The 11,810-nt window shown below is 38.0% G+C and overlaps 1 protein-coding gene across 1 annotated transcript in view; it reads right to left on the bottom strand.

Moving 5' to 3' along the window:
- RUFY3 (RUN and FYVE domain containing 3) overlaps window positions 1-11,810 on the bottom strand; it is a 118,213-nt gene that overhangs the window by 52,952 nt on the left and 53,451 nt on the right. The window contains exon 3 of the mRNA XM_007942778.2: window positions 2,409-2,582. Coding sequence (XP_007940969.1) covers window positions 2,409-2,582 — 174 coding nt within the window. The remainder of the gene's footprint in view (window positions 1-2,408; window positions 2,583-11,810) is intronic.

The raw sequence follows: 11,810 nt of genomic DNA, 5'->3' as shown, positions 1-11,810 counted from the left end.
TGGATTTCTATCTGTAGTTTTGTATAATTTCTAATTTTTCATTTATCTTGTCATTTTGTTCTTGTATTGTCTTTTGAAATTGTTCTAGGGTTTTGTCTGTGTTTTCCTTGATCTGTTTCTCAATCCTTTGAAGATACCTAAATATAATTCTTTTGAATTCCTTATCAGGGAGTTCCAATGTTGCCTCTTCCTCAGGGATGTGTTTGGGTCTGTATCCTGGTCCCTTGTTTCTCCTGCTTTATCTTGCTTCTTTGTGTGGACTGTGATGCTCTGTTGTCTCCGAGGTATTGTGACGTTTTTGTTTATATTTAATTGGTGATTGTATGTTGGAGTGACTTGCCCACGATTTTCGTTTTGTTTTGTTATGTTATCTACGCAAGCAGGGTACTGTGCTGTACTCCTCTATGCACTACTTGACAGCACTGATACACACGCCACCTGTCTCCTTTCCTGTTGTCAGCCTCTTGTATGTCCTTGCCAACCCTGGCAAACAGAGCCTATTCTTAGGTCCCTGGAGTCCAAATGAGAATGCTATCACTTTAAAATCCAGAACAGTTGCTACTTATAAAGATTCAAAATGACTGCACCCTCGGTCTCTTTAATTATCCAAAATGGCTGCTGTGTATAATTATCCAAAAATGGCTGCACCCTCCAGACAGCAGAAAGTCAACAGCTCAGGTGGTCTCCCTCCTTGCTGTTTCCCTTCCTAGTCATAGAACACCAGCGCAGTTGCCCCTGTAGCCCTTGGTAACCAGAGCTGATCTTTGGGTCAATTCACAGGTCCCAGAACCACCTGGAAATATTCAGTCTGTTCGTCCCGTCAGAGTAGCTGACAGTCCGCAGCTCCGACTGCCTCTGTACTGACTGTTTTTGTTCAGGTTTTTCCACTGTTTGGTGCCTAATCCACTTCTGTGTAGTTCCTTTCAAAGCTCACGGCTCCAGGATTGTCTTCTGTATCTTTGTTAATTGGTTTTTCTTTTCTTTGTTGAAGAGAGTCTGTGTTGCTTGTCTGCCTATTCCTCCATCTTACCAGAAGTCCTCAGAGTCTCTTCTGACATCCATTTTAAATTTTTAAATCAGTTTTTAGATACTTCGTTTGCCTTAAAGAATAATTATCTAAGAGACTCTTTTAAAGTATCAGTGACATGAAAGCAGTCATCAATAAATAAATGAAAAATAATAAGTACATAAATAAGATGAAAAAAATAAATTCCTGGAAAATCCATTGTCACCTGAATTATAATAGGGAATCAAAATTATGATATATTTATTTCACAGGACATGAAGAGTACATAAACTGTAGGAACAAGGAAAATGTTAAATGCCTATTGTAAAAAACAGAAGGTAAGACTTTGTTTGCACCCTTATTATAACTATTCAACGAGGAAAAAGGCTTGCTGACTACTTGCTAAACACTTGGCTTATGGATAATTAAACAAAACAAAACAAAACGATAATGCTGTTCAAGTTAGGATAGTACCAATATTCTTATTTTCTAAATTTTCTGTAATTTCCCCACTTAGCCCAACAGAATAGCAGATAAACAAGCAAATATATCACCCATATGTCTTTTTCAAATTGGAGCTTCTACTCAATATGCTGAAACAATCTAGAAGTCTGAAACAAGTAGTTTTAAACCTTAGGAATTTGAGCAACAACAAAAAAGGTGAGTAATTCCATATTAAGCATCCCAATCACTAAGATATCACCTATAATGAATACAAAAATATGATTTTAAAAATTACAGTTAGTTCCAGACTTAAAACATATTACAACAAAGTAATTACTACTGGTTTTTTTTTTTTTTTTTTTTTACATCTCAACATTAGTAACATGTACTATACACATGCAGCATGTAATTTTTGATGTTATCATTCTCAGATGTTCATAGATTAGATTTATAAAGATACTGATAATAAAAAACAGTAATATTGAAAACTTAGAAAAACAAACCAAAAAAGAGAAATATTTGACTTACAACAGAATTGACTTACAATGGAGTTGTTGGAATGGGACCCCATCATAAACTAGGGACTACCTGCACATTATTTCAAAAAATAAGTTTGAATAACAAATACAGTACAACTAAGAAGTATATAATGTAGAAAGTCCTCTGTAATGTTAGTAAAGATGAGCACATTTTAACTGAATCATTTTAATTACATATTCAACAGGTACCCAAAGAGCACTTACTCATTCATTCATCAAATACATACAGAGCCCATACTGTACCAGGTGCTAGAGTCATAGCAGTGAAGAAAAACAGATCAACACCCTGCCCCCATATTAGCTGCATTTCAATGGATCAACATTACTAATCCAATCATCCTCAAGAATGCTTTTCTTCTTGAGTGTGTATTGCTAAGCAGCAGCTGCACACACATTTGCACCTTGGGGCTATGGCCTACCTTTCAAGCCATGTTTCAAGCAGTGCTCCATCACCACAAAGAACTGCTGGAGAGGTGCGTAGTCAGAGTCCAGAGTCCTCCCCAGGTTGAGAGCTGATTCGATCAAACCCTTGATACTCAGCTTGGCCATGTTCATCAGGTTCATGCGTTCGTTAGCCATGAGATAGTTAGGATCTGCAGTCAAAATGGGAGAGGGTAAAGCCTACTTAGTGGAAAAAGCACATTTTGAAATTCAATATAATTTCACTTTGTTGACATTTGCACTGATGGTGTGAAAGCAATAGTAGGTAAGATTGCTGTTTTTTTTGTTCCTATGTATACACACCAAGAAATCGAAACCAGGTACACAAACAGATACTTGTACACTAAGGTTCATTGCAGCACTATTCACAATAGCCAAAAGGTGGAAACACACTAACTTCTACCAGTGGATAAGTGGATAAACAAAGTGTATTACAAAATAGACTATTACTCAGCCACAAAGAGAAATGAAGTCTTAATACGTGCCTTGACATGGATGAATCTTGAAAATATGTGAAGTAAAATAAATCAGTAACAAAAGGACAAATAGTGTATGATCGATCCTACTTATATAAAATATCTACAGTAGCCAAAGGTATAGAGACCAAGTTTATTAGTGGTTACAAGGGAAGGGAGCTCTGGTGGTATAGTGCCTAAGGCATTTAACTGCTAACCAGAAGGTTCACAGTTCAAATCCACCAGCTGCTCCCTAGAAGGAAGATGGAGTTACTGCCTTGGAAGCCCAATAGTGGTCACTATGAGTTGGAATCAACTTGATGGCACTGACTCTGTGTTCTTGGCTTACCAGGGGTCGAAGAGTAAATTTCTGTTAAGGGTGATAGAAAAACTTGGAAATAGATAGTGGTGATGGTTGCACAACATGACAAAAGTGATCAATGCTACTGAATTACACATGCAAAAAATGCGGAAATGGCAAGGGCTTTGTTATGTGTATTTTTACCAAATGCACACACACAAACTGCTGGTACTTTGGCAAGAACCATGGCAGTGCCACCATATTATACTAGAGTTGTTGTATTCTTCTCCCTTGTATACACAAAGTTAAAAAAAAAAAGATAGCAGTTTCCCTTAAGAATGTCCTTTATGAAACAGTAAAGATGATTTTATCAAATCACAATCCTCAAGTACTTGTCTTTTAATATCCTCACCAATGCCTCTGCCACTACCGTAAACTGGGCCTCCGTCAGAGTTCACCGCACTTCACACTGGTCTTTCTGCTTCCACTCTTGCCCTGTCCCCGTCATTCTTTACAGTTCCTGCCTGAAGTGTTCTGTTTTTTTTTTTTTTAAAGCCAACATTGAAAAAACAGATAAAGAATTTAAACAAACTTTTTATACTAAGTTAAATCATCGTATACAGTACTAGAACTTAAAACTTTCAAATTTAAAGACTCATGGAGTTTGTGGTTCTCATCAACAGGACAGATAAGCCTTTTGAGGAAAGAGACTAAGCATACCTTTTTATCTGACAGAACACACATGGCATGTTGTTGTTGTTGTTGTTATGTGCTGTCGAGTCAAACCCGACTCATAGAGACCCCTCCTTGGGTTTCCGAGGCAGTATCACTATGGAAGTACGATTGCCCAACCTTCCTTCTGAGGAGTGGCTGGTGGGTTTGAACCGCCAGCCGTCTGGTTAGCAGGCAAGTGTTTTAGCCACTATGCTACCAGAGCTCCCCCACACATGGCATAGGCACTCACTACCTTCATTTATTAGTGCTTATCCTCTGGGCTGCTCCTTACAATTATGATGTGAGTTAATCCTTACAACATGGCATGAGATGGTTACCAATTATACCTACTTTACAAGGAATGAAGCTTAGAGAATAAAGTAGTTTGTCCACAGACATAGCCAATGGCATATGGCAGAGCCAGAGTCTAGATCTTATTTGTTTAACTCTAAACCCTATGCTCTTGACCACTACAATACGTCAAATTTGTAATTTGACAATTTACAAATGAATCTATGACTCCAAATAATGTTTATTTTTTCCTCCTGCCGTCTATTCTTTCACATGATTTTCTTATTTAATTCTTGTGACTTTATCATTTAAGTATTACCCTTTCTTTTCAGGTGAACCCTTAAAAGTTAAGTAGTTCAAGGCTAAAAAGCTCATAAGTGGGAGAATCTGGATCCAAGTCTGACACAAGAGCTAATGAGCTTTCCACTATGCTGGGTGCCTCCTCTTAAACATCAGATATATAAAATATCTATTAAAAAATTAAAAAGGCCTGGAGATCTGTGAAACATTTTATGTCTTCTTAAAAACAAAACAAAACAGAAAACCCCAACAAGCCAGTTATTATCAAGTCATTCTGACTCATGGAAATATGACATGTGCCAGAGCAGAACTGTATTCTATAGGGTTTGCAATGGCTGATTTTTAAAAAGTTGATTGCCAGGTCTGTCTTCGAAGTAACCTCTGGGTAACCTTTCAGCTAGCAACTAAGCATGTTAACTGTGCCACTCAGGGAAGTATTAATAAAACTCTATTTCCATAATATAAATAAGCCACTTAACAAATAATACAGCTTATTTTATGTAAATTGTCTCAAGTAATTTTTCTTCACTTTTTTTTATAGTTATATCTACTTTCACAGTTTAATGAACAGAATCAAATGGTTAAATTGTAAACTAATCCCCATTAAGCTTAAGGACTCCTAAAATATAGCCATGAAGAATAACTTCATCTGATATTAACTGTCAACAGTATTACCAACTTTTATATACACTTCAGTGTTTCTTACTGCCCACAGTCCTTGACAGAAGAGAGTAAGACAGGGGCGTGTGGGTACATATGAATGTTTGTGGAGAGCTACTAGACTCCCCAGTTAATACCTTCCAAAAGTGGTTAAGGATTTGGTTGCTAACAAAAAGGTCCATGGTTTGAACCCACCAACTGCTCCACAGAAGAAAGATGGGGCAGTGTGTTTCCATACAGACTTAAAGCCTTGGAAACCCAACTGGGGTCACTATCAGTTGGAACTGATTCAAGGGCAGTGAATAGATGGCCAAGAGGCTTTAATGGGAGTTGGATGAATAGCTACCCATGTATACTGTTTTCTCTGTCTCAGGCTGGACACCATTAATTCAAGAAGTTAATAATAAACAATGCTAGCAGTCAATGTTTATAACCTGGTTCCAATTCAATAAGAACTAATCATGCAAGAAGAGTAGACCTGGAGTACATAAAAAAAATCTTGCTCTGATACATTTTTCCAAATGTGATGATGAATTTATAGCAACCCTTTTTCACAGTCTCAACTTATGTGCAAGATGTCTAACTGGGGTTTGTGGTGCACTGACTATAATAAAAATAACTAGTGCCTATGGTGGCATAGTGCCTAAGGCATTTGACTGCTAACCAGAAGGCTGGCAGTTCAAACCCACCAGCTACTCCTTGGAAGGAAGGTTAGACAATCTACTTTCGTAGTGATACTGCCTTGGAAACCCAAGGAGCGGTTGCTATGGGTCAGATCTGACACCATGGCAGTGAGTTTGGTTTTTTGGTTTTATAGGAATTAAATTCCTGATAGCTTATACTTGATTCAAGTATGGTGCTATAACCTATTTGAACTAACATATATCATATACAAACAATCCATCCATTCTCTAGAAAATATTACTGTCAATCTTGGCTCTATTGACATTTTGGGCCAGATAATTCTTTGTTGTGGGAGACAGTCTTTTCCATGGGATCTCAGGATCTTTAACAGCAACCCTATTCTCTACCCACTAGATGTCAGTAGCACTTTACAGTTATGAAACTAAAGTCACCAATTTGTGTGTGTGTGTGTGTGCACACGCGCGTGTGCGCAGGCAACTCCTTGACTTAAAGAGAAGATGGACAGTCTGGGGAGATGAAGGTAGCTAGAGTTTTCAGAGATGAGTACAGGAAAGAAGACAGCTGTGCAGAGAGAAAACTCCAAAGATCTGCAGAGGCTCTCTCTCCAGTATTCAGCAGAGTATACTGATCAGTGCGTGTGTGAGGAAATCACTCCAGGCCAGGGGATGAACCACCTGAAAGGATTAGAGGAAACTATACACAGAGCTTCCACAGGGCTAGGAGTAGCTCTTGGTCCCACCAGCCACAGGGAAAGCCCTCCTAAATAATGGATATTAGGTAGTGTACTCAGAAAGAACTTGCCTCAATAGTAAGGAATAACTACGCCTTCTTGATATGGAGGCGTGTTACATTAGTGTTGAGTGTGTGAAAATTCACAGGGCTGAATGCTTTCAATATGTGACCTCATCTGTGTATTTAATATTTTTAACTTTATAAAAGGAAAATAAAAGAATCTGCTATATTTTGTAGGCTAGAAAATAATTTGTGAAAAAGGCTTGATATTCACAATATTGTTAGTCATACTTTTTTTGAGAAAAATAACTAAAATTAAAAATTTTTCACAAGGCCAACATTTTACAACATTATCTCAGAACTGTATTTTCACTTTTTTTTCCCAGTAAATATTAAATACTAACAATATGTTAGGTACTGGATTTAATGCTGAGAATACAAAGATAAATGATCTAGTCTCTGCTATGAAAGTACTTACTATTTATTGGAAGAGATAAAGAAATAAATGGTAATACATTGTGCTCCTCAAATTTGAATAATACAAATACAGATTTTTAGAGAATAATGAAATACTTGCAGTGCCACTTGAAATTTCAAGATGAACATCACCTCTGTCAAAGGTCAATTTTATTCCAGAGTAAGTTAAAATACTGCTATATTTAACAATATACATCTATACTATGGGACAGAATATAAAATTTCCTTTTTTTTTTTTTTTTTAAAGTCTAAGATGTTGTTGCTGTTAGGAGCCATCGAGTTGTATCGGCCTCATTGCAACTTTATGTACAACAGAACGAAACACTGCCTGGTCCTGTGCCAGCCTCACAATCCCTGCTTAATACTTGAGCCCATCATTGCAGCCACTGTGTCAATCCATCTCATTGAGGGCCTTCCCCTTTTCCATTGATCCTCTACTTTACTAAGTATGATATCCTTCTCCAGACAATGGTCCCTTCTGACAACATGACCAAAGTAGATGAGACGAAGTCTGGCCATTTTTGCTTCCAAGGAGCATTCAGTCTGCACTTCCTCCAGGACAGATTTGTTAGTTCTTTTAGCAGTCCATGGTACTCTGAGTATTCTTCACCAACATCACAACTCAAAAGCATCAACTCTTCTTCAGTCTTCCTTATCCATTGTTCAGCTCTCATATGCATATGAGGTGGCTGAAAATACCATGGCTTGGATTAGGTGTATGTTAGTCTTCAAGGAGATATCTTTGATCTTCGGCACTTGAAAGAGGTCTTTTGCAGCAGATGTGTCCAGTGCAATATGTCTTCTGATGTCTTGACTGCTGCTTCCATTGGTGATGACTATAGAATCAAGTAATATGAAGTCTTTGACAACTTCAATCTTTTCTCCATTGCTGCTTATTGGTCCAGTTGTGAGGATTTTTGTTTTCTTTATATTGAGGTGTAATCTATACTGCAGACTGTATTCTTCAATCTTCAACAGTCATCAAGTCATCCTCACTTTCAGCAAGCAAAGTTGTGTTGTCTGCATATTTTGTTGTTGTTATCTGCCATCGAGTCACCCCCAACTCATAGGTTATTAATGAGCATTCCTCCAATCCTGATGCCACATTCTTCTTCGTGTAGTCCAGCATCTCGGATTATTTGCTCAGCATACAGATTGAATAAGTATGGTGATAAGATACAACCTTGATGCACACCCTTCTTGATTTTAAACCATGCAGTGTCCCCATGTTCTGCCTGAACGACAGCCTCCTCATTTATGTACAGATTTCTCATGAGTACAATGAACTGTTCTGGAATTCCCATTCTTCTCAATGTTATCCACAATTTGTTAAGATCCATACACTCAAATGCTTTTACATAGTCAATAAAACATAAGTAAACATCTTTCTGGTACTCTTTGTTTTTAGCCAGGATCCATCTGACATCAGCAATGATATCCCACATTCCACATCCTCTTCTGAATGCAGCTTGTAATTCTGGAAGTTCTCTGTCAATATATTGCTACAACCATTTTTGATTTATCTTCAGTAAGATTTTACTTTAGTGTGATATAAATGATACTGTTCGATAATTTTTACATTCTGAGGGATCACCTTTCTTTGGAATGGGTACAGATATGGATCTCTTCCAGTCAGTTGGCCAAGTAGCTGTCTTCCAAATATCTTGGCATAGATGAGTGAGTGCTTCTAGTGCAGCACCCATTTGTTGAAAGATCTCATTAAGTATTGTCAATTCCTGGAGCTTTGTTTTTTTTTTTGCCAATTTCTTCAGTGCAGCTTTGGTTTCTTCCTTCATACTATTGGTTCTTGATCATATGCCACATCCTGAAATGGATGAACATCGACCAGTTTTTTTTTTTTTTTGGTATAGTGACTGTGTGTATTCCTTCCATCTTCTTTTGATGTTTCCTTCATCATTCAACATATTCACCATGGAATCTTTACTGTTGCAATTCAAGGCTTAAATTTTTTCCTCAGTTCTTTCAGCTTGAGAAATGCCAAGTGTATTCTTCTTCCCTTTTGGTTTTCTAACTGCTGGTCTTTGCATACTTCATTATAATAATTGACTTTGTCTTCTCAAGTTGCTCTTTGAAATCTTCTGTTCAGGTCTTTTATCTTTTCATTTCTTCCATTTGCTTAAGCCACGCTCTGCTCAAGGGTAAGTTTCAGAGTCTCTTCTGACATCCATTTGGTCTTTTCTTCCCTTCCTGTCTTTTTAACGAACTTTTGCTTTCTTCATGGATCTTGTTCTTGATGTCATCCACAATTCCTCTGGTTTTCAATCATTGGTGTTCAATGCATCAAATCTATTCTTTAAATAGTCTCTAAATTCAGGAAGGATATTATCAAGGTCATATTTTGGCTCTTGTGGAATTGTTTTAATTGCCTTCAACTTCAAGTTGAAATTGTACATGAGTGTTGACAGTCTGTTCCACAATAAGCTCCTGGTCTTGTTTTGGCTGAAGATGTTGAGCTTCCCCATCATCTCTTGCCATAGAAGTAGTGAATCTGATTTCTGTGTACTTCATCTAGTTAAGTCCACATGTATATCCACCATTTGTGTTGTTGAAAAAAGGTATTTGCAATGAATAAGTCATTGGTCTTGCAAAATTCTATCATGCGATCTCCAGCATTATTTCTATCACCAAACCCATATATTCCAACTACTGGTGATTCTTCTTCATTTCCAACTTTTGCATTCCAATCACCAGTAAAAAATCAACACATCTTGATTGCATGTTCTGTCAATTTCAGACTTCAGAAATTGGTAAAAATCTTCAATTTCCTTGTCTTTGGTGGTTGGTGCGTACATCTGAATAACAGTAATATTTACTGGTCTTTCTTGTAGGTGTATAGATATTATCTTATCACTGGCAGCACTGTATTTCAGGATAGATCTTGAAACATTCTTTGTGACGATGAATGCCATGCCACTCCTCTTAAATTTTTCATTCTCAGCATAGTAGATCATATGGTTGTCTGATTCAAAATGGCCAAACCAGTGCATTTCAGCTCATTAATGCCTAGGATATCGATCTTTATGGCTTCCATTTCATTTTTGACAACTTCCAATTTTCCTAGATTCATACTTTGTACATTCCATGTTCTGATTATTAATGGATGTTTGCAGCTATTTCTTCTCATCTTGAGACGTGCCACATCAGGGAATGGAGGTCCCAAAAGCTTTACTCTATCCACATCATTACGGTCAGCTCAACTCTGAGGAGGCAGCTCTTCTCAAGTCATATCTTGAGTGCCTTCTGACCTGAGGGGCTCATCTTCCAGCACTGTATCGGACAATGTTTCAGGGCTATTCATAAAAGTTTTGCAGTAATATATTAGTGTTTCACTGCTATCCACAAGGTTTTCACTGGCCAATTCTTTGAGAATTGGATGGCCTCTTCCTTCATCTGAGTCTGTCTTAGCTTAGAAGTTCCACTGAAACCTCTCCACCATGGGTAACCCTGCTGACATTTGAAACACTGGTGGCATAGCCTCCAGACTCACAGCAACACACAAGCCACCATAGTACAACAAACTGACAGAGAAGGTTGTCTCCCTTAGCTGTTCCAACGGCTCCGCTCACTTCCTGGTCTCCCCCAGCTGCTCCAACACTCGCCTGCCACGCCCTGCCTGTTTACCCAGCCTGTCCCGAGTGCTCCAAAACACCCGCCTTCTGCGGTGCTTGGCTTGCTTATGTGGCCTGTCCTGGGGCCCTCCAAAACACCTGAAAGTCTAAGATAGTTGACATTAATTTAGGATTGTAGGCAATATATACAGTATACTATCGGAATATACACAGAAGAAAGGTACTTGACCTAGCTCCTTTTGTCTTCCTTCAAATTTAGTGGAAAAGTGTGTATATAAATTACCAGGGATATGACTTTTGAGTTCAGTCTTAAGGACAAAAAGAAATTAGCTCAGTAAGGAAGGGGTAGGTATAGAGTTGTGAAGGGAGTAGGGTGGAAGGAATAACTTGGATAAAGGTCCTGAAGAATGAAAGATCATAGGGTACTCAGAATAACAACAACAACTGAAAAAAAATCAGGCATTTAGAATGCATGAATAAGTATTAAGAAATGAGAAAGGAACCCTGGTGGTGCAGTGGTTAAGGACTTGACTTGTGGTTGCTAACCAAAGGTCTGAAGTTGGAACCCACCAGCCCTCTGTGGGAGAAATATGTCAGTCTGCTTCTGTAAAGATGACAGCCTTGGAAATCCTCTGGGGCAGTTCTAGTCTGTCCTATAGGGTTACCAGGATTCAGAATCAACTCAATGGCAATGGGGTTGAGATTTTTTGTTTGTTTTTTTGAGAGAAGAGATAAGTGAAATAGGCAGGTATCATATGGCTAAGGACCTTGTTTAAGGAGAATTGTTTTTAACCTTAAAGTCAGTGAAGATTTTAATCTGAAGTGTGATGTCAAAGATTTGAATTTAAGAAAAGCCATTCTAGCAGCCCTCTGGAAGGTGGATCAGAAAGGTGTGAAAACTCAAAGCTGAAGAGCAAGTGAAGGTCTGTCTATTGCAATAGTTGAGAGAAATACAGTGAAAACTCGATAGGATTGCCTTGTTTCTCCAGGTCTCACAAGTTTTCTGACTTCCACAGGGTGCAGTTTATAACTTTTCTATCACTTGTTTTAGTGGAAAATATTTTAATTTTCCTTCTGTGACAGGTTTCTACCTTATAAAGGGTCTGGCTTTTACAGGTTTTACTGTAATAAGGGACAGAAATGTATCAGTGGCTACTGTGTGGAGTAGAGAATCAGCTTTGAGAGATATCCTAGGGGTTTGTTGTTGTTGTTGTT

The sequence above is a fragment of the Orycteropus afer genome, unplaced genomic scaffold (assembly GCF_000298275.1).
Source record: "Orycteropus afer afer isolate SDZICR_OR568_19922 unplaced genomic scaffold, OryAfe1.0 scaffold00098, whole genome shotgun sequence".
Classification (NCBI taxonomy): domain Eukaryota; kingdom Metazoa; phylum Chordata; class Mammalia; order Tubulidentata; family Orycteropodidae; genus Orycteropus; species Orycteropus afer.
Note: the sequence above shows the minus strand (reverse complement) of the source record. Positions and strands in the feature narration are given on the sequence as shown.